General features: G+C 41.7%; 4 protein-coding genes across 6 annotated transcripts in view; 3 read left to right on the top strand and 1 right to left on the bottom strand.

The window, feature by feature from the left end:
• Positions 1-22,026, top strand: part of LOC133632307 (gastrula zinc finger protein XlCGF17.1-like) — a 607,858-nt gene that overhangs the window by 186,035 nt on the left and 399,797 nt on the right. The window lies entirely within an intron of this gene.
• Positions 1-22,026, top strand: part of LOC133632342 (oocyte zinc finger protein XlCOF6.1-like) — a 309,811-nt gene that overhangs the window by 120,779 nt on the left and 167,006 nt on the right.
• LOC133632323 (gastrula zinc finger protein XlCGF17.1-like) overlaps positions 1-22,026 on the top strand; it is a 293,261-nt gene that overhangs the window by 185,655 nt on the left and 85,580 nt on the right. The gene's annotated exons all lie outside the window — the stretch shown is intronic.
• On the bottom strand, positions 391-21,321 carry LOC133632063 (zinc finger protein Xfin-like). The gene is made up of 4 exons (XM_062024304.1): positions 21,022-21,321; positions 8,104-9,482; positions 5,428-5,473; positions 391-1,768 (listed from the first exon to the last, which is right to left on the bottom strand). The coding sequence occupies exons 1-4, from the start codon at positions 21,134-21,136 to the stop codon at positions 537-539; spliced, it is 2,772 nt and encodes a 923-aa protein (XP_061880288.1). The 5' UTR covers positions 21,137-21,321; the 3' UTR covers positions 391-536.

The raw sequence follows: 22,026 nt of genomic DNA, 5'->3' as shown, positions 1-22,026 counted from the left end.
AACTGAATATGGGTTGAAAATGATTTGCAAATCCTTATATTCTGTTTATATTTACATCTAACACAATTTCCCAATTCATATGGAAACGGGGTTTGTAATTAAAAAAATAAAAATAAAATAAAATAAAATAAAAAATTGCCTTAGTATACTTACCCGCCCCGGAACAAACTATTTGCTTACCTAACATAATTGATATTGCGACATCCAGTGGACACATTTAGAACAGCAGTTTTACTTTTACTCGTTGCAAACTAATCTCACGGGCCGAATTGAACCTGTTATGCTCGAATGTCGAGGGAGGTGGGGCTTGGAGGTTAATTGTTCATATGTCTCTAATTTGCACATCAATCAGACTGAGGAGTAGAAGTTGACACTTTTTTATGGGATTGATTGATTGACAAGTTTATTGACATCTTAAAGAATTTAATCCATGTAATGCTTTAAAAAGGCAAATGGATGGTACAAAAAGCCAAAAGGCTTGTTTCCATTGTGGTCCATTGTGGGAACTGTTACCCAGCATCACTTATGCGTCAACGTCAGTTTTGATACATATATTTTCCCTTGTGTGTTCTTATGTGTTTTACTGCGCCTGCATTATGTGTGAACCTTTTACAGCACATTGAACAACTAAACGGTTTTCCTCCAGTGTGTGTTCTTATGTGTCGACATAACGATCTGTTCTGAGAAAAGCTTGTACCACAAACTGAACAGTTAAATTGTTGTTCTCCTGTGTGTGTTCTCATGTGTTGAGTCAAATCGCTATTTTGAGAAAAGCTGTTGCCACAAACTGAACAATTACATGTTTTTTCTCCTGTGTGTGTTTTCATGTGTTGAGTCAAATTGCTATTTTGAGAAAAGCTGTTGCCACAAACTGAACAACTAAATGGTTTTTCACCTGTGTGTGTTCTCATGTGTTGAGTCAAATTGCTATTGTGAGAAAAGCTGTTGCCACAAACTGAACAATTAAATGGTTTTTCACCTGTGTGTGTTCTCATGTGTTTAGTCAAATTGCTATTTTGAGAAAAGCTGTTGCCACAAACTGAACAATTAAATGGTTTTTCACCTGTGTGTGTTCTCATGTGTTGAGTCAAAGAGCTATTTTGAGAAAAGCTGTTGCCACAAACTGAACAATTAAATGGTTTTTCACCTGTGTGTGTTCTCATGTGTTGAGTCAAACAGATATTTCGAAAAAAGCTTTTGCCACAAACTGAACATTTACACGTTTTTTCTCCTGTGTGTGTTCTCATGTGTCGAATCAAATTGCCATTTCGAGAAAAGCGTTTGCCACAAACTGAACACTTAAATGTTTTTTCTCCTGTGTGTGTTCTCATGTGTTTAGTCAAACGGCTCTTTTTAGTAAAACTTTCAGCACAAACCGAGCAGCTCAAACATGTTTTACCTCTCTTCTTTGTAGAGCATTCAGAGTGTTTGTTGTCAGTGTGAGTCCTCATATCACCTTCACAGTCTTTATCGCTGCTCAAAGGTTCTTCAACCTCGTCTTCAGCCTCACTATCTGATAGTGGAGCTAAGAGGTTGTCTACTTGTGGTTTCTCTTCATCATCTTCAGTCTTCACAGAGAGAATACTCAGTGGAAACTTGGTGTAATCAGCTTCCTCTCGTCCTAGAAGACACTCTCCCTCCTGAGTGATGCAGAGTTCCTCCTCTTCCTTTTTAATGCAGGGTGGTTGTGGAGTCTCCTGCTTCAAAGTGGAGCTCCCCCCTAACTGAGGGGAAACTTCTTCTGGATTACCGATCAGCTGCTGGACGTCTGCAAGACACAAACAACAAAAACACACTTTCTTCTATGTACTGTATGTGTGTGTAGTAGGGTTGTACAGTATACTGCTACTAATAAAGTATCGTGGTACTCCATTCATCCATCCATCCATCCATTTTCTACCGCTTATTCCCTTCAGGGTCGCGGGGGGCGCTGGAGTCTATCTCAGCTACAATCGGGCAGAAGGCGGGGTACACCCTGGACAAGTCGCCACCTCATCGCAGGGCCAACACAGATAGACAGACAACATTCACACTCACATTCACACACTAGGGCCAATTTAGTGTTGCCAATCAACCTATCCCCAGGTGCATGTCTTTGGAGGTGGGAGGAAGCCGGAGTACCCGGAGGGAACCCAGGCAGTCACGGGGAGAACATGCAAACTCCACACAGAATCCCAAGCCCGGGATTGAACTCACGATTACTCAGGACCTTCGTATTGTGAGGCAGACGCACTAACCCCTCTTCCACCGTGCTGGTACTAATCAATTGAAAACAGTATTATAGCACCTTTGAAAAGTACCGTTCTTTCATCTGAATTCCGCTGTGCGGCGGTGACATGTTGTGTCGGGGGTAACACTGGGTCCATAAAGCTCTTTGGTCGGAAGGACGAGGCCGTAGATTAGTTACAACTTGCTCACTTTATTTATTATTTCCACAGGGCACAACCGGACATCCACCATGCTATTAACACTCCTGCACATGCTACCACTACCTCTCCTTACTCGCCCACTCACTTACTGACGTCACTCAGACAACACGTTGACATTCTCACAAACACACATACTATTTTCATAAGTTAACCAGCTCCCCTGCTGTGCACATGTAGATACGTAGGAACTTGATGCCAAATATTAGCACAGTTAAAACTGCCCAATTAGCAGTCAACTAATGCAAGTGAAATGACTACATTTTGTAACAAATTCCTACCATTTGTGTTTTGTCTTTAATAAATGTGTTTTACCTGCTACATGGCTTATCTGTGTACATTCATCCATAGTTTCGTTTTTAGTACTTAATTAATAATTGTATTTTTCTTAAAGCACAGACCAGGAGTGGCAACCATAAATCATGAATAATTTAATATAATGTCAGTAAAACGTTCTGTTCTATTCTAATCTAATCCTTGATTATAGCAGACTATATGTAATATGGAATATTGTAAATTGTGAGGTAAATGTTGATGGTGTTCTGCTGACCTTGACCGCGGATGTTGTGGATCGGTGGAGGGAATACTTCGAAGACCTCCTCAATCCTACCAACACGTCTTCTTATGAGGGAGCAGTGCTTAGGGAATCTGTGGTGGGCTCTCCTATTTCTGGGACTGAGGTTGCTGAGGTAGTTAAAAAGCTTTTTGTGGCAAGGCCCCAGGGGTGGATGAGATCTGCCTGGAGTTCCTCAAGGCTCTGGATGCTGTCTTGGTTGACAAGACTCTGACGCATTGCGTGGACATCGGGGGCGGTACCTCTGGATTGGCAGACCGGGGTGGTGGTTCCTCTCTTTAAGAAGGGGAACCGGAGGGTGTGTTCCAACTATCGTGGAATCCCACTCCTCAGCCTTCCCGGTAAGGTCTATTCAGGAGTACTGGAGAGGAGGCTACGCCGGATAGTGGAACCTTGGATTCAGGAGGAACAGTGTGGTTTTTGTCCTGCTCGTGGAACTGTGGAACAGCTCTAAACTCTCGGCAGGGTCCTTGAGGGTGCATGGGAGTTTGCCCAACCAGTCTACATGTGCTTTGTGTAGTTGGAGAAGGCATTCGACCGTGTCCTTCGGGAAGTCCTGTGGGGAGTGCTCAAAGAGTATGGGGTATCGGACTGTCTTGATTGTGGCGGTTCGCTCCCTGTATGATCAGTGTCAGAGCTTGGTCCGCTTTGCCGGCAGTAAGTCGGACACATTTCCAGTGAGGGTTGGACTCCGCCAAGGCTGCCCTTTGTCACAGATTCTGTTCATAACTTTTATGGACAGAATACTCGGCGCAGTCAAGGCGTTGAGGGGATCCGGTTTGGTGGCTGCAGGATTAGGTCTCTGCTTTTTGCAGATGATGTAGTCCTGATGGATTCATCTGGCCAGGATCTTCAGCTCTCACTGGATTGGTTCCCAGCCGAGTGTGAAGCGACTGGGATGAGAATCAGCACCTCCAAGTCCGAGTCCATGGTTCTCGCCTGGAAAAAGGGTGGAGTGGAGGAGACCTTGTCCCAAGTGGAGGAGTTCAAGTACCTCAGAGTCTTGTTCACAAGTAAGGGAAGAGTGGATCGTGAGATCGACAGGCGGATTGGTGCGGCGTCTTCAGTAATGTGGATGCTGTATCGATCCGTTGTGGTGAAGAAGGAGCAGAGCCGGAAGGAAAAGCTCTCAATTTACCGGTCGATCTACGTTCCCATCCTCACCTATGGTCACGAGCTTTGGATTATGACCAAAAGGACAAGATCACGGGTACAAGCTGCCGAAATGAGTTTCCTCCGCCGGGTGGCGGGTCTCTCCCTTAGAGATAGGGTGAGAAGCTCTGCCATCAAACAAAGCTCAAAGCAACGCCGCTGCTCCTCCACATGGAGAGGAGCCAGATGAGGTGGTTCGGGCATCTGGTCAGGATGCCACCCAAACGGGTGTTTAGGGCACGTCCGACCGGTAGGAGGCCACGGGGAAGACCCAGGACACGTTGTGAAGACTATGTATCCTGGCTGACCTGGGAACGCCTCAGAGCTGGACGAAGTGGCTGGGGAGAGGGAAGTCTGGGCTTCCGTGCTTAGGCTGCTGCCACCGTGACGCGGCCTCGGATAAGCGGAAGAAGATGGATGGATGATGGCTCAGGTGTGATTCACTACAATAAGGCCCCACAGCACACTGGATTCCAGTTCATTGAAATACCACAACACTGGATATTGTTCAGATAAGTTACATTTAAGAACTTGCACACAAAGCAACACTGGAGATGGCTATGATGTGCGCATTTACCACGCATGCGTATTAGGTCGCGTTGCGCCAGCGGACGGAGGGGGGAGGGGGTCTTAAACGGTGGCATTGTGTGTGTGTGGACAAGTATAAGGTTAGGTGAGATATACCCTGGATAACCTTAGCCTGCTTAGTGTAGAAGGGGCCTTAGAGATAGTGGCTGTTATGTCCACTCAAAAATCCATCGAATAACTTGATGGACTCCATGAATAACTTAGCTTAGTAATGCGAGCTTACTTTTCTATTAGTGGCATTTGCCAAACATAGGAAAGAGGAACTCTTCTGTTTTGATTAAAAAATTCAGACAGCGACCAAACAACTGTAGGCTAGTCTTCAAAACACGCTGCTAACGAGTCGTTGCTCGCGACTTGAACACGTCCATTCTTTTCTGTTACTTGACGACACGACAAACTGTACAGAGACTTTGTTAAATGTGACTAAATACTCACCTTACCTCTAAACCACGACATGATGAATATAAAAACACACCAAACGAGCCTAACAGAGTTGTTGTTTTGCTTTTAGTTTCTAAATTTGACTTTTGCATTCTTTCATCTCCTCTGATGTGAACTCCACTGCCTTCTTCAAGCTAACAATCATGGCGGCTCTTTCTTTACATTCTTCAACAAGGTCGGCTCATTTCTCATCCACACCTATTTCAGTCTGCAAAATGACGTTATTAGAAACGTCAACTGACTCACCTTCATCTTTCGTCTTTATCTCCGTTGGTGGCGCTGATTCTCTTTCATGTTCTCTTTTAGCGGACGTCGCCATCTTAGCATAGCAGTAGTCGTCCATCTTCTATCACGTCTTCAATCTTCACTTCAGATATCGCTCCAAACTCAATGCACGTTTCGTGGCTTTGAAAAATACCAATTGAGATATTTGTTGCTATATTTGCTGTGAATCATATGACTTTAAGATCGTGAATTCGAAGAATCTCCGAACAACCATAGCATGCGGTCTTCGTCTTTTTGCTTGGCTTCAAGTACATTTGCGCATGCGCTAGAAGTCAGCAACTTTCGTTTCCTACTCCACAGCAGCTGTTTTTCAAAATAAAGGCAATTTAATCTTGTTTTAAAACAATGGTTAGCAAAAGTATCTAACATTAAATAATGGACAACTACTCTTTGAAAAAATATATATATATACAAGCACATGCACAGACTTTATTGATGGCTGTTGTTCAAACCAGAAAAAGGGCAAACATTGAAGAAAAAAATCCTATATTTTAAATACTACAAGAAACACAAATATTTTTGAAGCTACTTAGTTGTTTTAGTTAAAAACCTTTACAAAATCAAATGATTACTCTGAATAAAGAAGAAAAGCACGAAGAGTGTAGATCTCCACCAGGACCAATCCTATTGTTCACGTGCTACTAAATTGTGTGCCATCTCATGTGTATCGTGTGCTGCTATGACAATAAACTTCCATGAATCCTGTAAAACACCAGACAGTTAGTAATATGGTTTCACATAAAAATGTTGGTGAAACTGCTCATTTCTACCTAGCGATAGGTGGCTCTAACTGTAGTGCTAATCACTCACCAGCAGAAAGCCCTCATCGCACTGCTAATCAATAACTACCATCTTAGACACTTAACATCACTAATCACCAGTTAACAGCTATCATGCTAAATGTCAACTATCTTACATGAAAACATGAAAACAAGACACATTAACGTCTTTCCCCATTACAAACATAACACAATCTAAACTTATATAAACACATTACTGTCTGAGCATATAAGATATTCAATTGTGTTACATCGCAATTTATTATATTGAAATTAGCCATGTGATTAAGATGGGCACGGTCTGACCAATCACAAGTCAGTAGGAGCTGCTTTGTTCTCGTGTTTGGAGAAAGCGGAAGAGCGATTGTCAGCCTGACATTGATGTGTCTCTGAGAACTGAACACATTTTTATAACTTATAACAAAATGTGTTTATACAGTAACCTGCTCACATGAGTCACATTACAGCTGGGGTGTAAAACTCATTTTAGCTCAGGGGCCGCATGGAGGAAAATCTATTTCCACGTGGGCGGGACGGGTAAAATCATGGCATGATAACTTAAAAATACGACTACGACAACTTTAGATTGTTTTCTTTATTTTACTTTGGCCAAAAATAGAACAAACACATTCACAAAAAATCTTTTTTGACAAAACACTTCAAGTTAGTTAAACATTTAGAGGGGAAAAAATGGTGCATTTTCAAAAAACACCTTGAAGAACACAATGAATTTAGACTTAATCTCAGTGTTTCTATTAAACTTTAACTCACAACCCATCTAGGATTGAACAAAAAACTAAATAAAGCATGAATAAAAAGTATTCTATGTATCAACTACCTCATTTGTCATTTCCACATATTAATCCTGTGCTAACTCAACAAACCATACACACTGAGGTAGAAACTATTCAAGAGTGTTGAGTTACTTCCTGTCTTCTAGACATAATGTGTATTGATAGAAAAATAAAAGCTGTGCAATGTGTGAACAATTTCAACAAAGCACAAATAAAAAGTGAAAAGACTGACAGTATTGCAGTAAATCACACACTGTTCACTTTCTTTACATTTGCACAGAAGACAATCATTTTCACAGAACTATATCAGTGTGCAGTGTCTCATGCTGCATTTTAAGTGGGGTTACTGATTGCTTATTTTACTCCTGTTTTACGTTGGGTGGAGGGGGAGGAGTCACAGCCCCGCTTTACCGTGTACCTCTTGCTTGGTATACTTGCTCGCCCCGGTATAAAGTATTTGCTTGCCTAACAGAATTGCTAATGCGACATCCAGTGGACACAATTAGAACAGCAGTTTCTTTCATTTAAAATGCAGCTGAATTTTACACTTCGCAAACTCATCTCACGGGCCCGGATTGAACCTGTTATGCCCGAATGTCGAGGGAGGTGGGGGTTGGGTTGTGGGGGTTGGGGGTTAATTGTTCATATGTCTCTGATTTAAACATCATTCAGTCTGAGGAGTAAAAGTTGGCAGTTTGTTATGCAAACAGTTACCCAGCATCACTTTCGCGTCAATGTCAGTTTTGATACATCTCAACTTTGCAGTGAAAAAGGGTGTAGTGCAGGTTTTTGAGCGTGCACAAACTTGACACATGAGGCCCCAGGTCCCTGGACTGAAGAAGGAGTAACCAAGCACTTGAAGCATCATCTATCTTACTGTTCAGGAAGGTTTCAGATACAGAGAAGACATGGGGTCATGAGTGGATAAGATTATGCTCCAAATAATCCAAGTTTGTATGAATACCTCAGATATTTGTGAAAGAAGCAGTGAGGAGGTCCTGGGTAGGGTGGATGTCACCACATATGAGCAACATACCACAAACTAAACAGATAATTGGTTATTTTCTCTTGTGTGTTTTTATGTGTTTTACTGCGTCTGCATTATGTGGGAACCTTTTACAGCACACTGAACAACTAAATGGTTTTTCACCTGTGTGTGTTCTCATGTGTTCAGTCAAACGGTTCTTAATAGAAAAGTTTTCACCACAAATTGAACAGTTAAATGGTTTTTCACCTGTGTGTGTTCTCATGTGTTTAGTCAATATGCTCTTATTAGAAAAGCTTTTGTCACAAACTGAACAATTAAATGTTTTTTCACCTGTGTGTGTTCTCATGTGTTTAGTCAAAATGCTACTTCGAGAAAAGCTTTTGTCACATACGGAACACTTAAATGTTTTTTCTCCTGTGTGTGTTCTCATGTGTTGAGTCAAAGAGCTATTTTGAGCAAAGCTGTTGCCGCAAACTGAACAATTAAATGGTTTTTCACCTGTATGTGTTCTCATGTGTTTAGCCAAATTGCTACTTCGAGAAAAGCTTTTGTCACAAACGGAACACTTAAATGTTTTTTCTCCTGTGTGTGTTCTCATGTGTGCAGTCAAAGAGCTATTTTGAGAAAAATTGTTGCCACAAACTGAACAATTAAATGGTTTTTCACCTGTGTGTGTTCTCATGTGTTTAGTCAAACTGCCATTTCGAGAAAAGCGTTTGCCACAAACTGAACACTTAAATGGTTTTTCTCCTGTATGTGTTCTCATGTGTTGAGTCAAATCGCTATTTCGAGAAAAACTTATGCCACAAACTGAACAATTAAATGTTTTTTCACCTGTGTGTGTTCTCATGTGTTCAGTCAAAATGCTTTTTCGAGAGAAGCTTTTGCCACAAACTGAACACTTAAATGTTTTTTCACCTGTGTGTGTTCGCATGTGTTCAGTCAAAATGCTATTTCGAGAAAAGCTTTTGCCACAAACTGAACACTTAAATGTTTTTTCTCCTGTGTGTGTTCTCATGTGTTCAGTCAAACGGCTATTTTTAGTAAAACTTTTAGCACAAACTGAGCAGCTCAAACATGTTTTACCTCTCTTCTTTGTAGAGCATTCAGAGTGTTTGTTGTCAGTGTGAGTCCTCATATCACCTTCACAGTCTTTATCGCTGCTCAAAGGTTCTTCAACCTCGTCTTCAGCCTCACTATCTGATAGTGGAGCTAAGAGGTTGTCTACTTGTGGTTTCTCTTCATCATCTTCAGTCTTCACAGAGAGAATACTCAGTGGAAACTTGGTGTAATCAGCTTCCTCTCGTCCTAGAAGACACTCTCCCTCCTGAGTGATGCAGAGTTCCTCCTCTTCCTTTTTAATGCAGGGTGGTTGTGGAGTCTCCTGCTTCAAAGTGGAGCTCCCCCCTAACTGAGGGGAAACTTCTTCTGGATTACCGATCAGCTGCTGGACGTCTGCAAGACATAAACCATAAAAATACACTTTCTTCTATGTACTGTATGTGTGTGTAGTAGGGTTGTACAGTATACTGCTACTAATAAAGTATCGTGGTACTAATCAATTGAAATGGGTACTATATCACCTTTGAAAAGTACCGGTACCGTTCTTTCACCTGAATGCCGCTGTGCGGCGGTGACTACAGAGCCGAGGCGCATGATGTTGAGTGTGTCAAAACGCACACACAAAGTGCATACAAGCAATAACATGGTGGAGAGGAAGAAAGGCAACAAAGGACAATTCTACTGGTTAATAAAGAGGGTGCGTGAAGTGCAATATGGAGGTATTTGGGCTTCTAAACTAACAATAAAGGTGACACTTTAAACAGGGAGCCGCCGCTCTGCAAGGGTTGCTTTACACCTTTCCTGTTTGTGGGCTCCCAGACCGTGGTCGAGGAGCGCAGGGGAGACGTTCCCTCCAGGGCCCATGTTGTGTCGGGGGTAACACTGGGTCCATAAAGCTCCGCTCTTTGGTCGGAAGGACGAGGCCGTCGATTAGTTACAACTTGCTCACTTTATTTATTATTTCCACAGGGCACAACCGGACATCCACCATGCTATTAACACTCCTCAAGACTACGACAAACAGTGAATGCATTTAGACTGGCAAAGCAGACTATCAGTTATTGTCTGCGATGTATGTCGAGCGATTACTCAACGTGTAGTTTTGTAATCCATAACTATTGTGAAGCCCTGAAGTGGTTGCGGCCGTCAAGTACGACCGCCAAGTTCAGCCTACAAGCACAGTGTCCTGACCAGATATCAATCAATCAATCAATCAATGTTTATTTATATAGCCCTAAATCACAAGTGTCTCAAAGGGCTGTACAAGCCACAATGACATCCTCGGTACAGAGCCCACATACGGGCAAGGAAAACTCACCCCAGTGGGACGTCAATGTGAATGACTATGAGAAACCTTGGAGAGGACCCCCCCCCCCCCAGGGGAGACCGCAATGGATGTCGAGTGGGTCTGACATAATATTGTGAAAGTCCAGTCCACAGCGGATCCAACACATCAGCGAAAGTCCAGTCCATAGTGGGGCCAGCAGGAACCATCCCGAGCGGAGACGGGTCAGCAGTGTAGAGATGTCCCCAACCGATGCACAGGCTAGGGGTCCACCCCGGGTCCCGACTCTGGACAACCAGCACTTCATCCGTGGCCACCGGACCTGTGCAACTCCCCCTCCATAAGGGAGAGGGGAGCAGACGAGAAAAGAAAAGAAAAGAAACGGCAGATCAACTGGTCTAAAAAGGGAGTCTATTTAAAGGCTAGAGTATACAAATTAGCCTTAAGATGGGACTTAAATGTTTCTACTGAGGTAGCATCTCTAACTTTCACCGGGAGGGCATTCCATAGTATTGGAGCCCGAATAGAAAACGCTCTATAGCCCGCAGACTTTTTTTGGGCTCTGGGAATCACTAATAAGCCGGAGTTCTTTGAACGCAGATTTCTTGCCGGGACATATGGTACAATACAATCGGCAAGATAGGCAGGAGCTAGACCGTGTAGTATTTTATACGTAAGTAGTAAAACCTTAAAGTTGCATCTTAAGTGCACAGGAAGCCAGTGCAAGTGAGCCAGTATAGGTATATATATATGTACAAAGTATACAAAGGTATACACAGTATAGGCGCAATATGATCAAACTTTCTTGTTTTTGTCAAAAGTCTAGCAGCCGCATTTTGTACCAACTGTAATCTTTTAATGCTAGACATAGGGAGACCCGAAAATAATACGTTACAGTAATCGAGACGAGACGTAACGAACGCATGAATAATGATCTCAGCGTCGCTAGTTGACAAGATGGAACGAATTTTAGCGATATTACGGAGATGAAAGAAGGCCATTTTAGTAACACTCTTAATGTGTGACTCAAACGAGAGAGTTGGGTCGAAGATAATACCCAGATTCTTTACCGAGTCGCCTTGTGTAATTGTTTGGTTGTCAAATGTTAAGGTGGTATTATTAAATAGATGTCGGTGTCTAGCAGGACCGATAATCAGCATTTCCGTTTTCTTAGCGTTGAGTTGCAAAAAGTTAGCGGACATCGATTGTTTAATTTCATTAAGACACGCCTCCAGCTGACTACAATCCGGCGTGTTGGTCAGCTTTAGGGGCATGTAGAGTCGGGTGTCATCAGCATAACAGTGAAAGCTAACACCGTATTTGCGTATGATGTCACCTAGCGGCAGCATGTAAATACTAAAGAGTGCAGGGCCAAGAACCGAACCCTGGGGAACTCTGCACGTTACCTTAACATAGTCTGAGGTCACATTGTTATGGGAGACACACTGCATCCTGTCAGTAAGATAAGAGTTAAACCAAGACAAGGCTAAGTCTGACATCCCAATACGCGTTTTGATACGCTCTAATAAAATACGATCAACAGTATCGAAAGCGGCGCTAAGATCAAGAAGCAGCAACATAGATGACGCATCAGAATCCATCGTTAGCAATAGATCATTAGTCATTTTTGCGAGGGCTGTCCCTGTAAAGTGATTTGCCCTGAAACCAGATTGAAAAGGTTCACAGAGACTGTTAGACACTAAATGTTCATTTAGCTGCTGTGCAACAATTTTTTCGAGGATTTTCGAGATAAACGGAAGGTGGGACACCGTCCGGTAGTTTACCAAGAGATCAGGATCGAGGTTAGGTCTTTTGAGTAGAGGATGAATAACCGCTTTTTTTAATGCTAGGGGAACAGTGCCAGAGGAAAGTGATAAGTTTATAATATTTAACACTGATGGACCTAATAATACAAAAAGCTCCTTGATAAGTTTCCCAGGAATTGGGTCAAGTAAACATGTTGTTTGTTTTGTCCCATTTACACATTTTAACAATTCTTCCAATGTTATTTCATCAAAGAGAGAGAAACTATTTTGGAGGGCAGTGTCCGTCGTATATACAGTCGTATCTGTGTTAATAGAACCCAGTTGTAGCTGAGATGCATTGTCTTTAATCTCTTTTCTAATGACTTCAATTTTCTTATTAAAGAAATTCATAAAGTCATCTGCTGAGTGGGTGGAGCTACTGGGAGGAGTCCCTTGTTGGGTTAGCGATGCTACTGTACTAAACAAAAATTTAGGATCATTTTTGTTGAGGTGGATGAGATTTGAGTAATATTTAGCTTTAGCTGAGGTAAGCATGCGTTTATAAGTTATTAAACTATCACTCCATGCTTGATGGAAAACCTCAAGTTTAGTCACACGCCATTTGCGTTCCAGCTTTCTACATAATAATTTATGGGCTTTAGTTTCTTCTGTAAACCATGGGGTACGCCTTTTAGGGGCCCTTTTTAGCTTTAGCGGTGCTACACTATCAATGGTGTCGCGCAGGGCGTCGTTAAAGTTGTTAGTGAGGTTATCAATAGAGCCCACATAATTTGGGAATGGTGCCATTACCGAAGGCAGTAGGTCAGCAAGAGTCATCGTTGTGGCAGCATTAATGTTGCGCCTGCTATAGTAGTTATTATTATTATTATTAGTTTGTTGACAATGAGTCAGAACTTCAAATTTTACAAGGTAATGATCGGACATTACTTTAGTGTATGGGAGTATCGTAACTTTAGAGGTGGTGACACCCCTGACAAGCACTAGATCTATCGTATTACCGTTGCGATGCGTGGGGTCATTTATTATTTGTGTAAGACCACAGCTATCAATTATAGTCTGGAGCGCCACGCACGGAGGGTTCGATGGGGTATTCATATGGATATTAAAGTCCCCCATTATGATTATATTGTCGGCGTGCATCACTAGATCAGCAACAAACTCTGAGAATTCACTGATAAAGTCCGAATAGGGCCCAGTGGGGCGGTAGATATCAGCCAGGTGGAGAGGTAGCGGTGTGACAAACCTCATAGTGAGCACCTCAAATGAGTTATATTTATTATTTACGTTAGGTGTAAGATTAAAGTTTTCATTGTATATTAGTGCGACACCCCCTCCCCTTTTAAGAGGACGGGCAACATGTGCATTCGTATAGTTAGGAGGAGATGCCTCATTTAGCGCAAAAAAATCATCTGGTTTGAGCCATGTCTCGGCGAGACCAACTACGTCAAGTTTGTTGTCTCTAATGACCTCATTAACTAATAACGTTTTGGAAGATAATGATCTTATGTTTAAAAAGCCCATATTATAGGTAGTGGGCTGTTTTGAGGATTGTTTGTTGAAATTATCCGAAGTAGCAATATTAATAATGTTGCGTTTATTATGGGTAGTGCACTTTAAATGGGGTTGGGATATTATAAGCATTTGCTTCATCCAACCCCTTTTCAAGCCTTGCATAAATGTCTCTGACAAAATGTAAAAAAAAAAAAAGAAAGTGTGTTGTTGTACAGTGCAGGTTTGAAATAAATAATTCAATTCAATTCAAATAGTTTCAACCATATCTAGGAATTGATATGACGGGAATTTTCAGATTGTATGCTTGGTGCTGCAATAAACTGAATGCATCATAGTTAGCCACCTCAGTAGATTGCATGTCTGCCTCTGACACGGTCACAAAAGAAAAAACATTATGTGAGTTGCGTTTTATTCTAAGAGAATTGCTATGTGTGCAGGGATTATCCAGCCTGGCGCCGGCTAGTTCTAGTTTAAATGAGTTCTTACCAGGACACTCCACGCTTCTTTGAGGATTAGCCTTTCGCTTTGTTGTTAGCCCCGCTCGGCATCCCCGCTTCTGCTTCCGCTCACACCGCTTACGTCTCCTCCATTGACGGTCTCCGCTAGTATTTGACTCCGCTGATTCAAAGGCCGCTCGATGTAGCCCGCGAAGTATTCTCATGCTAGCGAGGAGGTCCACCGTACATGCATCTTTCAGTCTATAGCGACCCGATCTATCCACATCCAAAATTGTCTGTCGGTCGTATGTGATCACAGAGTGTCCACGCTTTGAGCCAGCCATGAAATTGACAGAATTGACGGGTATTTTTGCCAAATCGCTCTACACTCCCAAGAGCGTCTGCAAGCTGCTGCCTTCAGGGCGCCGCCATTTTGGATCCATCCATATCTAGATCCCTAGATTGATTGTTGTAAAATGTTCTTTATCACATTGTTTACTTTCACACGTCCATTAAAGCTATGATTCATGTATGATGGCTCAGGTGTGATTCACTACAATAGTCTAACAGCTGCTGATGGTGAGGCAAGCAAGGTTTACTGTTCAAAGAAATGTGGCAATAGTCTACATTGAAACACAGGGTAAGGATACACTTCCAGGTCAGAGGTGACTATGACGGGCGCATTTTTTTCCGCGCTTGCATACTAGGTCAAATTGCACCAGCGGACGGAGGGGGGAGGGGGTCTTAAATTGTGGCATTGTGTGTGTGTGGACAAGGATAAGGTTAGGTGGGATATACCCTGGATAACCTTAGCCTGCTTAGTGTAGAAGGGGCCTTAGAGATAGTGGGTGTTATGTCCACTCAAAAATCCATCGAATAACTTGATGGACTCCATGTTTAACTTAGCTTGCTAATGGATTAACTCGCTGGAATAAAAGACAATATAACATACATCCATAAACGTGGACGCATGTGGAAAAGTGAAATATATTTATCTGTACAGTAACCTACTTATTTATTTATAAATGCACTTAATTGCTTTTTTATCCTACAGTACCATGAGCTTATGTAACGAAGTTTCGTTCTTATCTGTGCTGTAAAGTTCAAATTTGAATGACAATAAAAAGGAAGTCTAAGCCTAACTTTAAAGGCCTACTGAAATGATTTTTTTTTATTTAAATGGGGATAGCAGATCTATTCTATGTGTCGTACTTGATCATTTCGCGATATTGCCATATTTTTGCTGAAAGGATTTAGTATAGAACAACGACGATAAAGATTGCAACTTTTGGTATCTGATAAAAAAAAGGCTTGCCCCTACCGGAAGTAGCGTGACGTAGTCAGTTGAACATATACGCAAAGTTCCCTATTGTTTACAATGATGGCCGCATGAAGTGAGAGAGATTCGGACCGAGAAAGCGACAATTTCCCCATTAATTTGAGCGAGGATGAAAGATTTGTGGATGAGTAAAGTGCAAGTGAAAGACTAGTGGGGAGTTGAAGCTATTCAGATAGGAAAGATGCTGTGAGAGCCGGGGGTGACCTGATATTCAGCTGGGAATGACTACAACAGTAAATAAACACAAGACATATATATACTCTATTAGCCACAACACAACCAGGCTTATATTTAATATGCCACAAATTAATCCTGCATAAAAACACCTACGTGTTTGTTATGCTAGCTCCTAGCTCCTCTGCTAGCTCCTAGCTTCATAGAACACGCCAATACAATTCAAACACCTGATCAACACACACAATCACTCAGCCCAAAAGACCGTTCACCTAACCCAAGGTTCATAAAGCTTATATATTTTTAAAAAGTTACGTACGTGACGCGCACGTACGGTCAAGCTATCAAATGTTTAGCAGCCAAGGCTGCATACTCACGGTACCTGATATTCAGCTGGGAATGACTACAACAGTAAATAAACACAAGACATATATATACTCTATTAGCCACAACACAACCAGGCTTATATTTAATATGCCACAAATTAATCCTGCATAAAAACACCTGCGTGTTTGTTATGCTAGCGCCTAGCTCCTATGCTAGCTCCTAGCTCCATAGAACACGCCAATACAATTCAAACACCTGATCAACACACACAATCACTCAGCCCAAAAGACCGTTCACCTAACCCAAGGTTCATAAAGCTCATATATTTTTAAAAAGTTACGTACGTGACGCGCACGTACGGTCAAGCTATCAAATGTTTAGCAGCCAAGGCTGCATACTCACGGTACCTGGTATTCAGCTGGGAATGACTAAAACAGTAAATAAACACAAGACATATATTTACTCTATTAGCCACAACACAACTAGGCTTATATTTAATATGACACAAATTAATCCTGCATAAAAACACCTACGTCTTTGTTATGCTAACTCCTAGCTCCTATGCTAGCTCCTAGCTCCATAGAACACACCAATACAATTCAAACACCTGATCAACACACACAATCACTCAGCCCAAAAGACCGTTCACCTAACCCAAGGTTCATAAAGCTTATATATTTTTAAAAAGTTACGTACATACGCAAAAAAAAGTTGCGCACATACGGTCAAGCGATCAAATGTTTAGAAGCCAAAGCTGCATACTCACAGTAGCACGTCTGCGTCTTTGTCATCCAAATCAAAGTAATCCTGGTAAGAGTCTGTGTTGTCCCAGTTCTCTACAGGCGTCTGTGTATCGAAGTCAAAAGTCCTCCTGGTTAGAGTCTCTGTTATCCGAGTTCTTCCATCTTGACTGCATCTTTCGGGAATGTAAACAAAGAAGCGCCGGCTGGGTACTGTTGTTGCTGACTTCGTTCGAAAAATACGTCCATTTCGCACCGACAACTTTCTTCTTTGCTTGCTCAGCTTCTTTCTCCATAATGCAATGAACATGATTGCAACAGATTCACAAACACAGATGTCCAGAATACTGTGGAATTATGAAATGAAAACAGAGCTTTTTCGTATTGGCTTCAATGTGGAAGGCATACCCGTGTTCCCCGGGCTACGTCACGCGCATACGTCATCCTCAGAGGCGTTTCGAACCGGAAGTTTAGAGGCAAATTTAAAATGTCACTTTATAAGTTAACCCGGCCGTATTGGCATGTGTTATAATGTTAAGATTTCATCATTGATATATAAACTATCAGACTGCGTGGTCGGTAGTAGTGGGTTTCAGTAGATAGTTTATATATCAATGATGAAATCTTAACATTGCGACACATGCCAATACGGCCGGGTTAACTTATAAAGTGCAATTTTAAATTTCCCGCTAAACTTCCGGTTGAAAACGTCTATGTATGATGACGTATGCGCGTGACGTCAATCGTTGAAACGGAAGTATTCGGCCCCATCTATGATCTTTCGTCGCTCCGTCGACTGATGGAACGCAGGTAAGCACGGGTGTCGATGAGCAGATGAGGGCTGGCTGGCGTAAGTGGATAGCTAATGTTTTTGACATAGCTCTGTGAGGTCCCGTTGCTAAGTTAGCTTCAATGGCGTCGTTAGCAACAGCATTGTTAAGCTTCGCCAGGCTGGAAAGCATTAATTGTGTATTTACATGTCCATGGTATAATAGTATTGTTGATTTTCTGTCTCTCCTTTCAGTCAGGGGTTTATTTATTTTGTTTCTATCTGCATTCAAGCCCGATGCTATCACGTTAGCTCTGTAGCTAAAGAGCTTCACCGATGTATTGTCGTGGAGATAAAAGTCACTGTGAATGTCCATATCGCATTCTTGACTCTCATTTTCAAGAGGATATAGTATCCGAGGGTGTTTAAAATACAAATCCGTGATCCACAATAGAAAAAGGAGAAAGTGTGGAATTGAATGAGCCCTTTTACCTAAGTTACGGTCAGAGCGAAAAAAGATACGTCCTGCACTGCACGCTAGTCCTTCACTCTCACGTTCCTCATCCACAAATCTTTCATCCTCGCTCAAATTAATGGGGTAATCGTCGCTTTCTCGGTCCGAATCTCTCTCGCTGCATTGAAAACAATGGGAAAATGTGAGCAGCCCTTCCTCCTGTGACGTCACGCTACTTCCGGTATAGGCAAGTCTTTTTTTATCAGCGACCAAAAGTTGCGAACTTTATCGTCGATGTTCTCTACTAAATCCTTTCAGCAAAAATATGGCAATATCGCGAAATGATCAAGTATGACACATAGAATGGATCTGCTATCCCCGTTTAAATTAAAAAAAATCATTTCAGTAGGCCTCTAAGCTTAGTAGTAATGCTTGCTAACTTTTTTTATTAGTGGCATTTGCCAAAACAGGAAAGAGGAACTCTTCAGTTTTGATTAAAAAATTCAGACAGCGACCAAACAATTGTAGGCAAGTCTTCAAAACACGCTGCTAACGAGTCTTTGCTCGCGACTTGAACACGTCCATTCTTTTCTGTTACTTACTTGTTTACTTGCTGACCCGTCTCCGCTCTGGATGGTTTCCTGCTGGCCCCACTATGGACTGGACTCTCACTATTATGTTAGATCCACTAAGGACTGGACTCTCACTATTATGTTAGATCCACTATGGACTGGACTCTCACTATTATGTTGGATCCACTATGGACTGGACTCTCACGATTATGTTAGATCCACTATGGACTGGACTCTCACTATTATGTTGGATCCACTATGGACTGGACTCTCACTATTATGTTGGATCCACTATGGACTGGACTCTCACTATTATGTTGGATCCACTATGGACTGGACTCTCACGATTATGTTAGATCCGCTATAGACTGGACTCTCACACTATTATGTTAGATCCACTATGGACTGGACTCTCACTATTATGTTGGATCCACTATGGACTGGACTCTCACGATTATGTTGGATCCACTATGGACTGGACTCTCACTATTATGTTGGATCCACTATGGACTGGACTCTCACGATTATGTTAGATCCACTGTGGACTGGACTCTCACTATTATGTTGGATCCACTATGGACTGGACTCTCACTATTATGTTGGATCCACTATGGACTGGACTCTCACTATTATGTTGGATCCACTATGGACTGGACTCTCACGATTATGTTAGATCCACTATAGACTGGACTCTCACACTATTATGTTAGATCCACTATGGACTGGACTCTCACTATTATGTTGGATCCACTATGGACTGGACTCTCACGATTATGTTAGATCCACTATGGACTGGACTCTCACTATTATGTTGGATCCACTATGGACTGGACTCTCACGATTATGTTAGATCCACTACGGACTGGACTCTCACTATTATGTTGGATCCACTATGGACTGGACTCTCACACTATTATGTTAGATCCACTATGGACTGGATTCTCACACTATTATGTTAGATCCACTATGGACTGGACTCTCACTATTATGTTGGATCCACTATGGACTGGACTCTCACGATTATGTTAGATCCACTATGGACTGGACGTTCACAAAATTATGTCAGACCCACTCGACATCCATTGCTTTCGGTCTCCCCTCGAGGGGGGGGGGGGGGGTGTGTTACCCACATATGCGGTCCTCTCCAAGGTTTCTCATAGTCATTCACATCGACGTCCCACAGGGGTGAGTTTTCCTTGCCCTTATGTGGGCTCTGTACCGAGGATGTCGTTGTGGCTTGTGCAGCCCTTTGAGACACTTGTGATTTAGGGCTATATAAATAAACATTGATTGATTGATTGACTTGACGACACGACAAACAGTACAGAGACTTTGTTAAATGTGACAAAATACTCACCTTACCTCAAAACCACGGAAAAAAATAAGTCCATCTACCTTTCCCCCAAGAAGAGTTACATTTTCTCCAGCTGTGGTTCATTACCACAAACACTTTTCAGACTACAATTTCATGGACTGCAACATTTGCACTACTCTCAACAAAACAGGCACATTGATTGTGTTTTACAGAATATATTCTTTGTGTTAAAATCAGCACTTTTAGTGATATTGTCCGGTACTTGTTTATTTTACTCATTTATTTAGGTGTTATTTTACAAAATGCTATTTCATTTGAATATTCGTGTCATAACTTCGTGAAAGTTGTCTTTGCAAATTTGGGGCTTTGTTTAATTTCAGACACATTTTCAACATAAACTATCTGTTATTAAAACATATCATACCATACCACCACCAAAGGAATTCAATACAACTTTTTTAGAAAAACAAAAAGATTTGAACTAGAAAGTAATACAAATATTTAAAGGGGCTCAGATGTAAGGGGAGGCGTGGCGAAGTTGGTAGAGTGGCCGTGCCAGCAATCCGAGGGTTGCTGGTTACTGGGGTTCAATCCCCACCTTCTACCATCCTAGTCACGTCCGTTGTGTCCTTGGGCAAGACACTTCACCCTTGCTCCTGATGGCTGCTGGTTAGCGCCTTGCATGGCAGCTCCCGCCATCAGTGTGTGAATGTGTGTGTGAATGGGTGAATGTGGAAATAGTGTCAAAGCGCTTTGAGTACCTTGAAGATAGAAAAGCGCTATACAAGTATAACCCATTTATCATTTATTTATTTATTATGTTTGTAACTTGCTCTCACTTACATTTTTCAAACGAAAAATATAACAAAAACACTACCACCTATGTTATTTTACCATTAGTGTTTCAACAAAGCATATATTTTTTATTTTCTTGTTCTTTATTACCTCCAATCCTCTGCACGTTGATGTAGACATGTGGTCCAGTCTTCTCTTCACATCTCTTACTCTTCCCCAACATCTCTTCTTTCACATCATTATTTTCTTTACACAAGCGCTTGTTTTGCTCTTCCACTTTCTTCATTTGACTTTTGCATTCTTTCATCTCCTCTGATGTGAACTCCACTGCCTTCTTCAAGCTAACAATCATGGCGGCTCTTTCTTTACATTCTTCAACAAGGTCAGCTAATTTCGATTTTAAAGGCTTGAAATAGCTTTCAAATGACAAAACTTCAAGTCACTCACCTTCATCTTTCGTCTTTATCTCCGTTGGTGATTTGCTGGAAGTTGGTGGCGCTGATTCTCTTTCATGTTCTCTTTTAGCGGACGTCGCCATCTTAGCATAGCAGTAGTCGTCCATCTTCTATCACGTCTTCAATCTTCACTTCAGATATCGCTCCAAACTCAATGCACGTTTCGTGGCTTTGGAAAATACGAATTAAGATATGTGTTGCTATATTTGCTGTGAATCATATGACTTTAAGATCGTGAATTCGAAGAATCTCCGAACAACCATAGCATGCGGTCCTCGTCTTTTTGCTTGGCTTCAAGTACATTTGCGCATGCGCTAGAAGCCAGCAACCTCCGTTTCCTACGCCACAAAAATTGTTTTTCAAAATAAAGGCAATTTAATCTTGTTTTAAAACAATGGTTGGGAAAAGTATCTAACATCAAATAATCTGCAACTACTGTTTGAAAATAAAAAATATATATATACAAGCACGTGCACAGATTTTTTCCATGGCTGTTGTTCAAACCAGAAAAAGGGCAAACATCGAGGAACAAAATCCTACATTTTAAATACTACAAGAAACACATAAATATTTTTCAAGCTACTTAGTTGTTTTAGTTAAAAACCTTTAGAAAGTCAAATGATTACTCTGAATAAAGAAGAAAAGCACTAAGAGTGTAGATCTCCACCAGGACCAATCCTATTGTTCACGTGCTACTAAATTGTGTGCCATCTCATGTGTATCGTGTGCTGCTATGACAATAAACTTCCATGAATCCTGTAAAACACCAGACAGTTAGTAATATGGTTTCACATAAAAATGTTGGTGAAACTGCTCATTTCTACCTAGCGATAGGTGGCTCTAACTGTAGTGCTAATCACTCACCAGCAGAAAGCCCTCATCACACTGCTAATCAATAACTACCATCTTAGGCACTTAACATCACTAATCGCCAGTTAACAGCTATCATGCTAAATGTCAACTATCTTAAATACAAACATGAAAACAAGACACATTA

The sequence above is a fragment of the Entelurus aequoreus genome, linkage group LG17, assembly GCF_033978785.1.
Source record: "Entelurus aequoreus isolate RoL-2023_Sb linkage group LG17, RoL_Eaeq_v1.1, whole genome shotgun sequence".
Taxonomy (NCBI): Eukaryota; Metazoa; Chordata; class Actinopteri; order Syngnathiformes; family Syngnathidae; genus Entelurus; species Entelurus aequoreus.
The sequence above is the reverse complement of the archived record's forward strand: the minus strand, read 5'-3'. Positions and strand labels throughout refer to the sequence as shown.